The 17,055-nt window shown below is 30.6% G+C and overlaps 4 protein-coding genes across 5 annotated transcripts; all 4 read right to left on the bottom strand.

The window, feature by feature from the left end:
• Positions 1-17: 17 nt before the first annotated feature.
• LOC140670400 (uncharacterized) lies at positions 18-2,364 on the bottom strand. Its single transcript, XM_072900959.1, has 5 exons — positions 2,041-2,364; positions 1,712-1,846; positions 936-1,022; positions 657-747; positions 18-449 (listed from the first exon to the last, which is right to left on the bottom strand). Exons 1-5 carry the CDS (start codon positions 2,108-2,110, stop codon positions 161-163), a joined length of 672 nt encoding a protein of 223 aa, XP_072757060.1. The 5' UTR covers positions 2,111-2,364; the 3' UTR covers positions 18-160.
• Positions 2,365-6,530: 4,166 nt separating this feature from the next.
• Positions 6,531-7,873, bottom strand: LOC140670163 (uncharacterized). The gene is made up of 3 exons (XM_072900722.1): positions 7,357-7,873; positions 7,067-7,215; positions 6,531-6,893 (listed from the first exon to the last, which is right to left on the bottom strand). The coding sequence occupies exons 1-3, from the start codon at positions 7,739-7,741 to the stop codon at positions 6,693-6,695; spliced, it is 735 nt and encodes a 244-aa protein (XP_072756823.1). The 5' UTR covers positions 7,742-7,873; the 3' UTR covers positions 6,531-6,692.
• Positions 7,811-9,917, bottom strand: LOC140670164 (uncharacterized). 2 transcript variants are annotated; one of them, XM_072900724.1, is made up of 4 exons: positions 9,804-9,917; positions 9,199-9,483; positions 8,579-8,939; positions 7,811-7,927 (listed from the first exon to the last, which is right to left on the bottom strand). In XM_072900724.1, the coding sequence occupies exons 1-4, from the start codon at positions 9,877-9,879 to the stop codon at positions 7,918-7,920; spliced, it is 732 nt and encodes a 243-aa protein (XP_072756825.1). In that variant the 5' UTR covers positions 9,880-9,917; the 3' UTR covers positions 7,811-7,917. The 2 variants fall into 2 exon arrangements, with proteins under 2 accessions (XP_072756825.1, XP_072756826.1); XM_072900725.1 differs by lacking the exon at positions 7,811-7,927 and having other exon boundaries at positions 8,575-8,939.
• Positions 9,918-10,694: 777 nt separating this feature from the next.
• Positions 10,695-16,531, bottom strand: LOC140670483 (uncharacterized). Its single transcript, XM_072901093.1, has 6 exons — positions 16,413-16,531; positions 14,702-14,790; positions 14,261-14,446; positions 13,938-14,027; positions 12,679-12,847; positions 10,695-12,491 (listed from the first exon to the last, which is right to left on the bottom strand). Exons 2-6 carry the CDS (start codon positions 14,775-14,777, stop codon positions 11,420-11,422), a joined length of 1,593 nt encoding a protein of 530 aa, XP_072757194.1. The 5' UTR covers positions 14,778-14,790; positions 16,413-16,531; the 3' UTR covers positions 10,695-11,419.
• Between the last annotated feature and the right edge of the window lie 524 nt (positions 16,532-17,055).

The raw sequence follows: 17,055 nt of genomic DNA, 5'->3' as shown, positions 1-17,055 counted from the left end.
ATTAATTAATTTTTTCTTTAGATTTTTAGTTTTACTTTCTAATATTATTTCTTTTTAACATTTTACTATCATTTTTCTTTTTACAACAATTGCAAGTTCAAATACACTTATAATCTTTTAATTGCTAATAAATTTATATTTTTTTAAAATTCTTTTCGTATTAATCAGCCGTTTCTTTCACAATAAGTTCTGACATTTCAGTTATTTCTCTCAGTTGTTCTGCCATTCCGTTCATTTGCATAGTCATCATCCCTTCTGATGTCATTGATTCTGTCATTGTCAGCTGTTCGTTTTCTACCGTGGACATTTCCTCGTCAGTCATATCTGCCATTCTCGTGTTATTCGCCGGTATCATCGGCAGCTCCATCGACACACTTATACAATTATAATTGATCTGCCAAAGTTGTTTCGTGGCATAAATGTCCAGACGAAGGCAAGCTGTGATGGATCTATTTAGAAAAATAAAAAATTGCAATTGAAAATTAATAAAAAAAAATAAAAGCAAGCTACACATGATAAATTTGGTAAAATAATAAAAATTTCAAGAATTGTAAATTAAACTAAAGATTTTTGTTCAATTTTGCATTCGTTTTCATTGATATCACAAATCCGATATATGAAACTACTTTAATAAAATAAATTGTTTAAACACCTACGCAGGAAATTGATTCAATTCCAAGATGTTGATACATGCAGTCGAGAACAAGCAACCGGGAACGTTCACGCAAAATTGCAATGGTTTAAAATCTGTAAAATAAATTTGCAAAAATTAAAACCGCGCTTTAAAAACGTAATAATTGTTTCTCTGTTTCTGATTCTACGTTACCTATACGAAATCTTTCGTTTCTTTTACATGCAAATTCGTATGTTATCTCGGTACAGACTGACAGATTTATTACCAATATTGCACAGCAAGATTAATGAAAAACACTCACTCGTGACTGTTCTCGTGCTGATTGTGTCTGAACTCAACGTGACGTCCATATTCAATCCGTTTCTCTGATATGTGAAATTTACACATACTGTACAAAAAGTAATAATCCAACTTTTAAGTCATTATTTTCAAATAAGTATATGTGTGCTCACAAATAAAAAAAAATAACGTTCTTTTTTTCTCACCGAAAATTCTTCAGTTCGAAAATATTTTAACTTGTGGTGAGAAAATAATTACACAACTTTAATTTTAACTTTAATAATGTGTTTTAAAGACTAAAATCTATTTTTTTTTTTTAATTTTGAAAGTGCCAGAGGAAATACTCATTAGCAGAAATTGATACACACACGTACATGTATAAATAAAATTCAAAAACTTTGTCTTTAACTTATCGAAATGCAAAAATAACAATTTTAAAAAATTATATAACTGTCATGAAACTGTCATAAATTAGAAAACAATTTTTAAACATGCAAAGGAAACTTCTAATTTTCTTACGATTACTGCAAAAGGACTTTGTCGGCTCTCTATTTTATATGTGTCTTCAAAATTGAATATTTTTAAGGAACAAAACATCTTGTCTATTAACCAAATGTAGTTTTATAAACAAATTATATTTTTTAAGAATGTGTGTGAAGGCGCTTTGCCTTTCAAAACATTATTTTAAAATAAATTACTTTGTCATAATTTAGCACTAAGTTATAAAATCTTCGACGAGAAGAAAAGGTTCCATATTTTTTATTGAATAATATATCAAGTTGAATTTTAAAAACTTACGGTCTTTTTGCTCTTTAGTATATCGGATGATAACACTTCGACAGCAAGAACAGGAGAAGGGCATCGAACACTTGCAAGATTGTTGAGTAATCGAGATCGTTCTATAAACCAGAAATCCTCTGGCTACAGCAATGCCTGATAAAAAGTTTCATCCATTAACACTTCTTATTTAAATTGTGTGAGACTCATATAAGAAAACACAAAAATAAATCCGACATCTAAAATCTAAATATTTATATATATATATATATATATATATATATATATAAATATATATTATATATAATTATATAAAAATTTAACGTGACAGAATAATTATTATCACTAACTTGTATGGATAGTAATAGCTTCAAGATACAACCATATCAAAACAAAAGCACTGATGCTACGCGAATTCATATTTACACATTACGTTTATGATAATATAATCAAATATATATGTTCTACTCTCGTGAAATTATATTAGTTTATTATCGAATTGTGTGAGCAACGACGTTCCGTTTCGCACTAAACACTTTCTGCTTTTATGCGTTCTGGCATTATGTAGGATACAATCACGAGCTATTATATATTATGGGAAAATATCCGGAACGTTTTTGTCCACTCTGAATTATGTATGGGAGTGAAATTCACTATTACATTCATGCACTCAACATCCGTTCTAAAAAAATGCATAAAGTTATAACAAAAATATATTTTAAAATATGATTGTTAATCACTACAAATGTTTAATAAATAATTACATAATTACAAGATGTTAATAATTTTTAATTCTTAAATAATTTAAGTATTCGCAAGATTCTCCTTTATCAATGTCAATCATCTATTTTCAAAATAATAATTATTATATCTAAGAGTTAATAACAGGTAATTTCAAAAGAAAGCAATCGACATTTATTTCACCATGGCAAATCTACTCAATTTTTTCCAGATCGAATTCAATGTAATAATGATCAATAAGTACAGAAGTATGTATATTACCTAAAATGTAGTGTGATGTAAATAATCAGTCAGATCCCTCGGAGCCGCACATACATTTTGTGTGATGCCGTTTATTCTAAAATGAATTAAGTATATACAATATATAAACTTCTTCTATATTCTTAAATAATTTATATGCATTTATAATACTCATTTGAATAATGTAATTCTGATCAGCAGAATTCGACGTCTTATCATCTATAATAAAACAATTCACCTTTATACATAGATAAAAAATATGAAATTAATATTTCATTATTTTCTTATATTTTTCTATAGAAGGATCATTGTGACTGTTTACTTACATATATTCTCTCTCTATCACCATCACGAAAAACTTCAATGTATTCGTTAATAATTGTGATGTGTGTTGCGCAGCTAACGCTGGTATAAGTACATGCGGTATTTAATTAAATAAACACTATCAAAGTACTTATACCAATGCTAACTACACAGTTCTGCGAGCACAAAGTGACACCATTTATTTTGGCCCTACATTGCAATAACGTTATCGTTGGAACATGATTATAATTTAGAAACTAACACTTATCCATGATAATTAGTCAATATTTTCTGCGATTAATAGAAATGCATGTTAAGCTATTTTTGTAATGAATAAAATGAGGACCACTTAATATTAAGTTATCACCCAACTTAACTATCCATTTTCAGTCCGTTAAAAATATACATATCTATCAAACTAAATTGAAAATGGGTGATAACATTAGGCATTGTTGGATCATATTGTAGAAGACAGAGACGTTACTCCATCGACGGATACTGTAGAATAATCCATACTCAAAGCACCGTCAAAATTTTCAGCAACGAATGTAAAGATGGTTCGTTAATCACTGTTGCGAATGTTTGATTCTAATTCAAATGTTCAGGCCGGTAGCTTATAAAAAAATTAGTATTAAAAATAAAATAGCACTGCATATGATAATGACACCAAAAAATATTAAAAAAATGTTTATAAACTACGATTGTAGTGGTGATTAAAATGAATTACTTATTCTTAAATAACGACTTACATTTATCACATCAGATAAGAATTTGGATATACTGCTAGTGATATAATGATTGAATTATTTTTACAATTTGAATATACTCAGTAGCAAACTGAGTATCATTTGATTTGTATGTGCTAAATTTTATACAATTATTTTAATTATTTATTATGTAATATTGTAAAGAATAGTAGTAAGTAATGTAATAAATTAGCGTAAATATATTAAAAGATTTTAAAAATTCTTTCAAAAAGTCTTTTTAATATAATTTAAAATTACAATATACCTACTATAATTATTTGAATCAGATATACATATGTAAATATACATATGCTGTAGTCGCTTTTACTTTTTCTATTATTGCTCATCAAAGCTCCTTCATATCTTGACAGAGTTAACGTGATAAATTGCATAAATAAATCTGTACATGCAAATTGTATAATTTGGTTTTGGTTTATTTATTAATAATTTTTTAATTATTAAAATTGCATTTGTCTCTTTTCAATATTCTAAGATTTTATTTACAAAATATGATTAGATAGAATTATATAATTTTATAACATTTTATTTAAGTCTAATGTACATGTTCGCGAAAGCTAAAGCACGTGGACACACCAAAGGTTTTAGATTTTAGCACACAGCACAATAACTTTATTGTACATTGAAAAATTTACACAAGAATATAATTATATATTTTTTTTACAATTTGAATTAAAAATTCGTGAGGCGAAAAATTATTTGATAATATGAGAGCGCGCACCGAAAAGAAATCGATATCGAGCGATCAGTCGGTCAGCTGTCAGGTGACACGTGGTTTTATTGCGGCCTCTTCCCCTTTTTGACCGTTGTGATGCAAAATTCAATAAAGGATTGCCATCTTTAATTTTTAAGAAATCATCACTTAGCGCTGTCGATAATTGGTAGCCGAAATTTACGTATCAAAAAATGTCATGTCTGACATTGATTAATAGAGATTGACAGGCTCGCTGCGAATCACTCACGAACGGTTAGCTGTTATTATCAAGTGTTTGTTATTCGATTGCGGGATGCCGTGTTTTTGAACGTTATGCTTTGCCTTGTTTATATTTTTTTTTAGACAACAGAAAGTTTGGGATGCTTTCGTATGTGAAACGGAAAAATTTAAACCGACATTTAAATTAATTGAATTTACATAAAGAATTAATACTTTATTACTAATGATGCTTTATGCGCTCTTGAACAGTACATTTAAACTTAATATTAATATATATATATAATTTTTCTTCCTTATATAATTAAGATTTTCTTAAATCCGTGCAAGCAATATAATTACATATTATTCAACGCTCGATTCATAGATGTATTAATCAAAAGAACAGGATATTAATTGGATAAGAACTTATTTAATAATTCCTTTTTCATAAAGTATGATAAATAAAAAAATGAGACTTTAAAGACTTTTCAAATTCTATTTCAGAAATCAATATTATTTGATATTTTCAATACAAACAATAATACATTTAAGAATAATTATTAGAAATAATATTTTAGAAACTTTGATTAATTTAAAAGAGTAACATTAATCTTTGATTAACTCTCTCTCTCTCTCTCTCTCTCTCTAAATATATGTATAATCTTTTTAAATTATATAATTTACATATTGCATGTATATCTATGAAGAACTATTTAATTTATAGCTCATTGTCAGCCTTAAGTAAAATCATTATAATTTAATAAATTCTGATTTTTTTATTAAAGCGTTACATGTAATCTTGTTCAAAGAAATAATTCAAAATAAAATTTATTTATTGCTAAAAGTAGGATGTATATATAGAAGGTTAAGTAAACAAATAACACACAAAGCAACTTACTGATACCTATGGCTTAGGTGTAAAAAAAATAGTTTACAATTAGATGTTCTGACCTTCGAATCATGATATTCTCGTTAACGATCGTCATTTAAATGTAGATAAAAGTAATGCCAGACAAAAGCAAATTTAACAAAGAATTACTTTATCCCTAAAACATTCTATTTTTCCACTTAATTATTAATAAATAAAAATATATTTTGCAAAGAAATTTTATTCAATCATTGTTAAAACGTTAATTGCAGATCTCGCGTCGAATTTAGCAAATTAAATGTGATTACGAGGTAAAAAGATCAATCTTTATAATTATGATACATTTTATACTGACCTGTGGAATTGTGTGTCGATCAGCACAAAAAACATCCATTAGTATCTTATGGCTACCATAAGAAAGCGAAACATGTTTCTTTCTACACCTTATCCACAGAAAAATAAAGCGTTGTCGAGTTGATCACATTCTTGCTAACACTGTATCGATATTCGAAGACAATCTGTATAAGTATCGGGTTAAGTAGTGTTTACGTGGGAAAAGATAGATAACAACGCGCGAAACGTTCAAAAAAAGCCGATAACTTTCCATCGATCAATCTAAATAAATATTAATCTAAATAAATTTTTAATTAAATATTCTTCTGTAATATTTATTTTAATATTTATTTTAATATTTATATTTAATAATAATAATAATATAGTTTTAATATCCTACTTTTCTATGTATAAATATTTAATAAAAAAGCTTTTATTCTTTTAATTTCTTTATTCATTGTTTTTTATTATTAATAAATAATTTATATAAAAGTAATATAAATAATCACAATATTTACTTATATATATTTTCCTTAAATATTATTTCATAATCATACACGCAAATATAATCACAATTTCATATACTCTTTGATATTGAAAAAAATTATTTAAGAAAAGAGAAAATATTACACAATATATTTGTATAGATAAAAATATACTAAATATTAACACAAAAGAAAAAACGAGTTATATATCTTCCTATTTTATATAAAATATCAAGTCTTAAAGAGTTCTTCGTATAAAGTATGTACAGTTATTTACGAAATATTAATAATAATAAATTAAATAAGTATAAATAATTTATAATATTAATATTTATCACTTTTACAAAAAGCATTCTTAGATTAAATCATCATCGTCGTCGTCATCATCATCATCGTCGTCGTCATCTTCGTCATCATTATTCTCATTTTCATCGTCGTAATCATCTTCATCATCCGGATCATCCGGAAAAACTTCTACTTGACCCAAACCTCCTCCGTCTTCTGGTTTTAAAAGAGCTAGTCCGTTTGCACCAAATCTAAGACAATCTAAACTCACCTGTACAAATAGAAGCATTTTACACATCGTTTTTCACGTATAATTAAATATATCATATATTTTTAATATAAAATTATATAGCAGTTTAAGTATAAATTTTTTACATCAGCGTTACTACGCGTGCGTGTGTATCCAATAATATTTTTTACAACAACAAATTCTTCAACACTGACCTTGAACACTGTTGTATCCTCGAATTTTCCCTCCATATTGACACACAGATGAATATTTCTACCTTGGAAATATATATTATAAAATCTGACGCATGCTCTCATGAATGGTATTCTTGGAAAAGGAACGCATATCGGTCTAGGATTCTTTCCTGTAGATATATAGCAGAGAACGAATGAGAAAAAAAAATATTATCTGCATATACATATACAAATTTTCAATCTAGAGATTCTTCTTTTTTTCTTTCGTCTACAAATTTTGTTGAGCATTCGCACATAAACCTACTACTCACCAGAAACGGTCCTCGTATAAAGGACTCTATCGTTCATCATGATGTGTGCGGTGAAGCTAAACTCATCGGGATCATACGTGATGTTCACGCAGGCCTTCTGTTTCCATCTGTCGTACAAGATCCGTGAACAACAGCCGCAAACGCCACCGAGACACTGACAAGGTCCTTGTCTTGTAGCGTTGACAGTGTCAGTTCCCGATTCTGTCAAATTCGAGGCCTGTCTCAGCAACGTCTTTAGCTGCTTCAAGTCTTTCGGTGATACCGAAAGTTCCTCGATCTCGCTGCTGACGACGCTTCCCTTAGTCGTAAGGTCCCCGTCAATCCTCAAAGCCGATGCTGTCGCGAGGACGACGATCAACACCAGCCAGCGAGCGGTCTGCTTCATCCTGTGTCCTTGATCTTGCTCGATGTTTAATCGAGGCAAGTGGACATATCCTTAAGATGTACTCCTTCCCGGACGATTGAAACTTGACTGGCCGGTTAGCGAACGCTCGTTTGCTGACCCCGTTTTACAGTGAAATTTAGGCTTGGTCACGAGTCGTTCATCTGCATTTTGTGTCATCAGCTAAAACTAGTTATAGCGAAGTAATGAGTTTTAGAAAATATAGTCAAGTATCATCAATATCTTCGTTTGTCAAATATAGCAAAGATAAGAGATGTAGGAAATTATTTAAAAGTCACAAATAAACACAATTATTAATTTAGATTAAATTAATTGATAATACGTTTATCACTATTATAATTCAAAGTTTTTTAAGCTACTATAATTAAAACAAAAGTATCGCAACTATATAAAAATAAATAATATATAATTAATATTTATATGCATTTATATTTTTCATTTCGTTAAAACTTAAGTAAGATATTTAACAAATTTAAATATAATTATTATTACATAAATACTTATCTCAAGATATGAATGACAATTTCAAAATTATTTTCTTAAAGATATATCTTGAAAAATATTACAAGAAATAATTCGAGGGATATCTCATAATATCAAGGCAGATTCAATTGCACATTTTAATTTTACTCTATAATAAAATTATATACATTTGAACATTTATCATATTTTAATGTAATAATAATAATAATAATATATTAATAGTAATAAATATATATTTAATAAACATAAAAATATATATTTATTTATATGGAGTACATTATAATGACAAAATCATATATATATATATATAATTATATAATTATGTACAAATATTACAGCTTTAATTGACCGATGTTATCTTCCTCTTCAGACGTCAAAGTCTGATTGCTTGGTAGCTCGGTAGAATCTGGTTCGAAGTTCACCTGGTCGTACACTTCCGGTCCGTTCGATTCTGACACTTGTGGGTTTGTCATTTGGAGAACAGCGTTAACATCTTCGGGTTTCATCCAAGAGACTCCGTCCGCACCGATCTTTATACAATCGAAGTGCAAGATCAAGATGGGCCATCTCACCACAATCGTCTCGAAATCAACACATGCGTGCAGATTTTTTCCGGATGTGTAGACATCGAAGAAACGCACGCAGAAGGATATAAAGGGAAGATAGAAGGGCATGCACAGTGGTGGCGGATTTTTAGCTAAAGATACGAATTATATTATTTAATTTGTTATATTGCAAAATTATTATGTGAATACACAATAATTGGAATATATTTAAAAATTATTATTTAAAACAAACACATTTAGACATGATTATTTAAAAGTTCTTTAACTATTAGTAAAATATTCTTTAACTTTATGGAATAAAAAAATTAAAGTAACTCTAATAGCATTTTCTTCATTAAAGTAGATTTTTTAAAACTCTAAAAAGAATATGAAAATTATTAAATTACTTACCAGATATAACACCTGTGCTAACCAGTACTCTCTCGTTTATTATAAATTTGAGTTTGATACCGAAATCTTCTGGCATATAGGTGATATTAGTGCAGGCATGACGATCAAAATTAAAAGCAGTTATATTGATGCCAGTGCAACAGCCGCACGTGAGGTTTTCGCAATTACATCCTGCACCGTGAAAAGAAATCCTAGGTAAAGGGTGGCGACCAACGCTTTCCAATTCGCCCTTTAAACCCAATTGTGTGTTTGGATTGTAGTACACCATGTCATATTTAGATACATCTGAAATAAAATGTTCTTAGTTAGATACGCATTTTATTTTAATATAATTCGTCAATTTGTGCGAAATTTCTTAAATAATGACATTATATTTTCTGTCATTAATTTCTAACTGTTATATAATATAATAATGTTCTAGGCTTTATTGTAACAAAACAACATCCTTTTTTTTTATTCGTGATATTATAATTAGTATATATTTTTACATTACATAAAAATATTTTACAAATGTTTTGCAAGAGCGATATTTACTAATAAATAATATTGCTAATACTGTTGAATTTTAAGATATTAATTGCAAAAAATTATTTTATTCTTCTCACCGATATAATTAATATTTGCAGTGACATTTTGAATAACCACGATCAGAAGGGACATGTAAAGCCATTTGACTAACATTATTGAACGATCGTACAACCTTCACGCTTCGATGCCAACAGCAGACTGGAAATTGGACACACTCTGGATCAAGCCACAGAGCACCAAGCTCATTAAATATGTATAAACTTTCCATACAAAGAAAGATCGGCACAGTCAACAAATCATTGTGATGTAAATTAATCGACGAAAAAAACAGATATTTTTAATTTTGTTAAAAACTGAAATAAGATAGATATTTAACAAATCTGAATATAAATTATTGTTACATAAATATTTATCTCAAGATACGAATAACAATTTTAAAATTATTTTCTTAAAGATATATCTTGAAAAATATTACAAGAAATAATTTTATATTAGTATTATTGAAAAATGATTTATCAAAGCAGAAAATGAGCACTATTCATTAAGACCAGAATGGTGCTTTTGAAAAATTTTTTCTCGTAAAGAGAATTAATTAGAAAAATTAATAATTTATTAGAGAATTAATCATTTTATAAATCATCAAATTTTTTAAAATAAAATGTACTTGGAGTGTTAAAACTATTTTTTTATTACAAAGATGTATACTAAAAAAAAAATATATATATTACATTAGAATATATATAAATTATTACTAAGAAATAATAGAGTATTAAATTATATTAATTTGACTTATTTCCTTACGTAATATATATAATATGTACTTATAATATTTCAAGTATACATATATTATATATTTGTAATATAACGAGTCAAATTAATTTAAATTAATACTTTATTATAATTCCTTACAATTAGTAATAATTTAAGTTATAAAAGCTCAATCTGAAAAAATTGATAAGAGACGCATGATAGCACAAATTATATTTTTATTTAATTTATATATTACAGTAGCAATAAATAACTTAAATAGATAAATATTTCTTTGTTCTTAATAAATAACATTAAGCTAGTCGAGCAAATTATTATGGCTGAGGTCACAAACAACTCATGTACAAGTCTTCCTTACGTGTAAACTCTTTCAGATTTTCGTATTAAAATCTCCCAACTTATATTCTATAAAATCTCACGCAATCCTATTTGAGCTTTTTTTAAAGAAAGCTCTTCCATCTTCGCTCTATCGAATCTTGCATCAGTCTCCATATAATTTAAAAAATTCAAAATTAGCTACGTAAAAAAATAACTGTGAAGTGAGCCATTCTTATTTTCCAACAAGAAAATTAATTTATATTACAAAATTATGGTTTTTATATAACAGTATAAAATAATTATATAGAGAATGTTATTGCAGTCCTATTTTTTTCTATTATTTCGTTACAAAACTTGGAAAAAATTAGAGGCTTTTAGAATTTTTGTTAAAAATGAGTCTGACACTGTCACAATTATGTATTATTAATTAATAAATAATAGTGTATTAATGAAATACTAATCCATCGTCCATTTTTAACAAACTCAAACACTCTGCTGATCCGACAAAACGCATTAAGTTTTGTCAGAACAGCAAATTCATTGTCAGATATGAATAACGAGCTTTCTCCGACTTCCAATTAAACTACTGACTGGAGTTCTGAATACTTTAAAACCTTGTTAGTTTGCTTTGACGATTTCCATCAACATGCTTTTTTGTTAGAAAGTCCAATTCAGCGTAATCGACGTTTGTCTGACTCGTTTCATTCCCTTTATTCTTTTTACTCTTGCCGGTATCCATAAGAGCACTCAATATGGCCTCTTCGTCCTCGTCATCGTCATCATCGTCGTCCAGCTCAGCAAGATCCTCAGCCTTCTCATCATCGTCATCATCATCATAATGCTCTTCGTGCTTTTCATCATCCAATTTATCTTCATTGTCTTCGTCTTCATCAATCTTATCTTCGTCATCGTCGTCGAGTACCTCGTCATCATCGTCATCGTTACCCTCATCGTCGTCATCGTCTAAAATATCATCATCATCATCATCTTCTTCGTACTCGTCCTTGATGGGTTTCTTCGCTGGTTTCTCCGGATCATGAATGGCATTAACGCTAGTTGACGTCACGCTGGGTTTCTTCTCTCCCTTCTTTACTTTGTTGATGGTCGCCTTGTTAGGCTTCGCGACGTACGTGACTTTATTAGAGGCCTCCGTGACTTGTTCCTGATTCTGATCAGTGTTGTTTTCGATATTGCTCTCAGTCGCTCCTATGTTTTCCTCATCTACCACTTTGCCGGGTTCCTGAGTGCTGTTTTCGTGTTCCTCGTTGTTATTTTCCGACTCGTTGTCGGAGAAAGTGGGCAGTTCGGGATCCCCTAGCGATCCTGGCGTCGTTGGCCGCGATAAAATCGGTATAGTGAATTCCAACAATGGCGCCACAGTGGTAACTTTGGGTTTCTTCGTGGCGGTATCGTCATCGCCGGTGAAGATATCCAGCAGAGCGCTGAAACCCAAGAGGTCGTCGTCATCATCGTCGTCATCTGACTCTTGCGCTTCATTGACCCCCGAAGCATCCGGGACAGAATTGAAGGAAGGTCTTGTGTCATCTTCGTCATCGTCGTCGTCGTCGTCGTCGTCGGAACCAAGGCCAAAGAAATCGTCATCATCGTCTTCCTCGGATTCCGCCTCGACAACTGGAAGTGGCTCGGCTGGTCGAAGCTTCAAACCTTCTGGACCAAACCTGAAATTTTTACGATAAAATTATGATACAACGAATATGGTTTATTAAATTTTTATTTTTCTTGAATGTAAATTCTTTCTCCCTTGAATCATATATTTTATTCAATATTTTATCACATCTGTTTTTAAATATATTTTATAAATCAAAATAAAATAAAAATCCAAATGACATTTTGATCGTTAAATACCTGAAGCAACTGACGCGAAGACTAGCTTCCAGTTCGGTAGCTGACTGCAGTTCTAGACCGAGACAGGCTTTGAAGTGATTCTTCGCGTCGCGTTGAATGGAATAAATCCTGCCACAGAATTTGGTGAAGCCACCTGGTAAGGGGACGCATACAGGCTTCGGATTTTTCCCTGAAATTTATAATATTTTCTCGATGCATATATATATCAAATTCTAATTAAATTTATTTAAAGAAATTATTAAAAGATATGTGTATATAGTAAATAAGAAAAAAATTGTAATAAATAAAAAATAAAATATATTTACTTTGAAAATGCTTTATTGAAAGCATTCTAAATATATAATCTCTATGTATAAAAATATTTAAAACAATTTGTCTAATTTAAATAAATTGAGGTCATGACCGAAATAGAAAAAAAAAAAACACATAACCGACATTTTTGAAATCATCTGTATAAATACTTTCACTCCAGACTGACACAAATTTGTCGTTGATAGAATAACGTTTACACTTCACACATTCGAGAACTCTGTAATCTATTTTTTATAAACTTGTGTCAGAGAAACATAAATGTGCGATCTCAGACATTCGAAGCCGGCGCCAAAGTATAAAAGTTATCCAAATAAACGGGACATAGAGATATTTTATACAATTATATCTTTTTGTTCTTTAAAAAGAAGCTAGAATTTAAAACGCAACGTGTGTATAGCATATTTATCATTATCTTATATTACGGCTTGCTCAACAGTGACATACATATATTGAATGAAAATTAGATTATATTTCCTGACATTACGCTAATTTGAATGCATAATTAACATATCTTTTCCGCTAGCGCTATTGATACAGATGCGTAATTTAATTTTTTTTTATAAGACACGCAATATTACATTTTTAGACGACAGAAAAATATGAATTATATAATGTTAGCGATCTGACCAAGTTTTTTTTTTAATAATTTATAATGTCGTTATTCCATCAACAAATCTATCAATCGAAATTACGTTAAATAAAATTACGCTAAAACTAAAATATTTTGCTATATTTTTCTATTAGAAAGTTTAATGTAATTATTTAACGTTCGTATATAATTATTTTTTTATATTAATAATATTAGGTAAAGAAGTCTGCTTTCAGACTATTATTTATTGAAATCTAATCGCTAAGTAATTCCTACCAAAATATTGGTTTTAACGAAATAATAAGAGAAAATAGCGGGACGACAACTGTTAATCGTTACCGTTACTAAACGTATTTACCGTTAACGATCGTGCTGGTTAATATGTTATCGCCAAAACTCAGCTGGACTGCCAAATTGTCACCTTGTAGATATTGCAGTGAGGCACATCCTACAAATTTCAAATGCAGAGAGATTCCCTTATTATTAAAAAGAATAATGTTATATAATAAACATTTTATTATGAAAAAGAATCTAGAAAGAACTATTCGATAATATATACAATATGCGATACGACGTGTAACAGTAATCAAACGATAACGTGATACAATGAATAATAAACATTCACACGTTTCTGGTCACTCTCATTTTTCGCGCAACACAATTGCATTGCGCGATAATTACCTGGTCCTTTCAGCTGCACAACCGGTATGTGAAAGTCCCGACAGCAATTGCAAATGTTCTCATTACACGTGCAATATCGGTTCACACTATCGGTCGCCTGTTTCAACGACATCGTCGACAAGCCCATGTCATTCTGCTTCGTGTTATCCGCGGCGCGAGTTACCCGATGTGTTATTTCATCGTGATCTGGAAATGTTGTTATAATATAATATTTTACAAGAAGGATCTTTATAATTGTTTTTTTTTTTCTATTGCGATTGATATTAGAAAAATGTGTATTTTTTTATTCGGATAATTAAAGTTTTTCTTCCCCAAAAATAAAATGCAATCATTGCATTTTTCGTGCAATTTAATTTATATCTATCTTTTTTAATGAGTTTATTTATTTATTCTCCTTCTCTCTCTTCATCACTTATTCTCTTCTAAATTTATTCTTCTTACCAATTACTCGACCGTAAGCTGCAAATGCCACCAGCAAAAGGATCAGCAACAGCTCGAAAACCGTCGACAGTCGCATCCTGTCGCTCGTTCTGGAAACAATGGCAAAAACATGCAATACGATTGCCATATTATGTTGTAAAAAATTCATCTTATGTGACGGCACGTTCCAATCTTTCAATTGAGTCTGATAAAAACTTAATAGTAGAAATCGTGAAAATACAAGAATTTTTCACGCACGTGCAGACATCAAAAAGTCACACAAGTTGTTCTGAATCATCGCCATAAATGTTATTTTCTCGTTTTGTAACTGATTTATCGTCACCCATGGTATCTCATTATTTAATCTCATGTAACTTTTAAGGATCAAAACTTTTGTAAATACAACTGGAATAACAATTTAATTAATCGCTTAATAACTACAAATTTTATTAGAATTAATTAATGAAAAAAAGGAAATATATTTATATATATTTGAAAAATAAGATTTTCTGTAAACGCCGCTTAATCGGTTAATAAAATTTCTAAAATTTATTTTTCTGAAAGATAATGTTAGTGAAATCTTTAACTTGAATATGCAATTTACATACAAACTCCAAGGAATTTTCACGAAAGCTTATTTCGTCGATTGACGTACGAGATCATTACACTTCAATTTTACGCAGAGCGCGTTTAACTTGTCACGCAAAGCGCACATTAAAAAAGTTCATTGAACGCATATTTCTTTCCTCCTCCCTCTCTCTCTTTTTCCCCTCATCTTCTCATAGATAATTATTCCATACTTATTGTCAACGAACAATGGAGACTCGTTCCGCTGGTCAATCGTCGAGATAGACCGGTTATTTCGGACTTTTCCATCTCCCGATGTCGAAATTTTTATTATTTTTTTTAAATAATTAAATCAATTATTCTGCAGAGAGAAACAAATTTTTCTTCCGGTTTCGAACGCGAGTTCCTCTCGTATGTCTGCGACCGGTTGACCTAAATCCCGGTCACGGTCAAAGGCATACGTCAGAGAGGCGCTACTTGAGACTCGATATGGCGGACTTTAGTGATACTATCGAGGAAACGCGTGTCTTTACGCGCGGGAGAGACATATTCGTGTCACCGTTATAGAACGCGTTATGTGGTCAAGGGGCTGGACACGATCGGGGCTACATTTTACCATGTCAACCGTAAAGTCAATCGGTCAATTCCTTTCACATCTTGTTTAGAAAATGAATCACGAAAAGAAGTGCTAGTGCGACCTATGATTTGTAAAATTTTGTGTATCAATTTGAACTGTCAGCTTTATTAGTACAACAAACAATAAATTCTTAATATGCAAAGATTTATTTTATATTATTTAAGTTTCTCTGTCTTTCTCTTTTAATATATTATTTTCTTAAAATTGCTGGCCTGATGATGTTTGACATATTAAGCAAAATTTTCGTATAAATGAAAAAAAGACTTTTCCAGAAACATAAGCATTCCGTCCTTCACACTATATCAATGTACATCAACTTCGTTTTAGTGACTTAAAGATAACAATTTAATTCTATTAAATGTAAATAGAAGATTATACGTTATCGAGAAAAGATTATTCGAAGGAGATCGAAAACACCATTTTTAAAGAGTGCTCGGTTATCGCGTCTAGAGTTTTTTTTTTATCGCGATACGATTTTCAGTTTTCCAACCCTCGAACGGACAGATTGTATAACGTGTCTCTACCCACCTGTTGGTCGTTGAGAAGAAATCCAAGGAGGCGGCGGTGCTCGTGCTCTCCTGCACCCTGCGGCTCTTTTTCCCTGACTCTTCGTCTTACGGAGGCCAATGTCCAACTGAAGATGCCGCCCAACTCCCCCCAAGGTCTCTTTAAAAGTCGGTCAGGCCGACCACCACCTGCCGTCTCGCAGGCTGCTGCTAGGATTATTAAACATTCTAATGCGCTCTAGGTAAATCAGAGACGGCTCTCGAACCAATCGTTCGCTTCCGATTTTTCGTCCCGACGCCTCGTCGGCAACGGCTGTGTTATAGTCGTCGTTCCAACGATGAAAGCGCCTTTCCATCTCTCTACAAACCGGTACCAGAGACTCATGATGCGTACGGATGAATGGAGATGCTGCCGAATGATTCAACTCGTACGAAAATATCCGAGGAGTCGGGGAGGGGGGAGTGTGACTTCCGTCATCCGTTGGTCGCGTCCGGATTCCGGCAGAAAAAGCGACAGCCCTCGTGACAATCTTTGCGGTACACTTTATTTACATAAAGTCGTTTAAATGGATCGTTGTGAGAAAAAGACATAAATAATATATATGTAGGATATCTCTCAATCGCGACGAATCTCCCGGAAAGATAAATGCGTAAAAATATATTTA

Source organism: Anoplolepis gracilipes, chromosome 10 (assembly GCF_047496725.1).
Source record: "Anoplolepis gracilipes chromosome 10, ASM4749672v1, whole genome shotgun sequence".
Taxonomy (NCBI): Eukaryota; Metazoa; Arthropoda; class Insecta; order Hymenoptera; family Formicidae; genus Anoplolepis; species Anoplolepis gracilipes.
Note: the sequence above shows the minus strand (reverse complement) of the source record. Positions and strands in the feature narration are given on the sequence as shown.

Coding starts and splice junctions, on each gene's coding strand:
- LOC140670164 (XM_072900724.1), bottom strand. CDS start 9,879: ATGTTAGTCAAATGGCTTTACATGTCCCTTCTGATCGTGGTTATTCAA. Junction 9,484..9,803: donor TGCAAATATTAATTATATCG/GTGAGAAGAATA, acceptor ATTTTATTTCAG/ATGTATCTAAATATGACATG. Junction 8,940..9,198: donor TAGCACAGGTGTTATATCTG/GTAAGTAATTTA, acceptor TCGTATCTTTAG/CTAAAAATCCGCCACCACTG.
- LOC140670483 (XM_072901093.1), bottom strand. CDS start 14,777: ATGCGACTGTCGACGGTTTTCGAGCTGTTGCTGATCCTTTTGCTGGTG. Junction 14,447..14,701: donor AGCTTACGGTCGAGTAATTG/GTAAGAAGAATA, acceptor CAACATTTCCAG/ATCACGATGAAATAACACAT. Junction 12,848..13,937: donor AACCAGCACGATCGTTAACG/GTAAATACGTTT, acceptor TATAAATTTCAG/GGAAAAATCCGAAGCCTGTA.
- LOC140670163 (XM_072900722.1), bottom strand. CDS start 7,741: ATGAAGCAGACCGCTCGCTGGCTGGTGTTGATCGTCGTCCTCGCGACA. Junction 7,216..7,356: donor TTATACGAGGACCGTTTCTG/GTGAGTAGTAGG, acceptor ATATATCTACAG/GAAAGAATCCTAGACCGATA. Junction 6,894..7,066: donor AGGATACAACAGTGTTCAAG/GTCAGTGTTGAA, acceptor CTATTTGTACAG/GTGAGTTTAGATTGTCTTAG.
- LOC140670400 (XM_072900959.1), bottom strand. CDS start 2,110: ATGAATTCGCGTAGCATCAGTGCTTTTGTTTTGATATGGTTGTATCTT. Junction 1,847..2,040: donor AGCTATTACTATCCATACAA/GTTAGTGATAAT, acceptor ACTTTTTATCAG/GCATTGCTGTAGCCAGAGGA. Junction 450..656: donor GAATTGAATCAATTTCCTGC/GTAGGTGTTTAA, acceptor TTTTCTAAATAG/ATCCATCACAGCTTGCCTTC.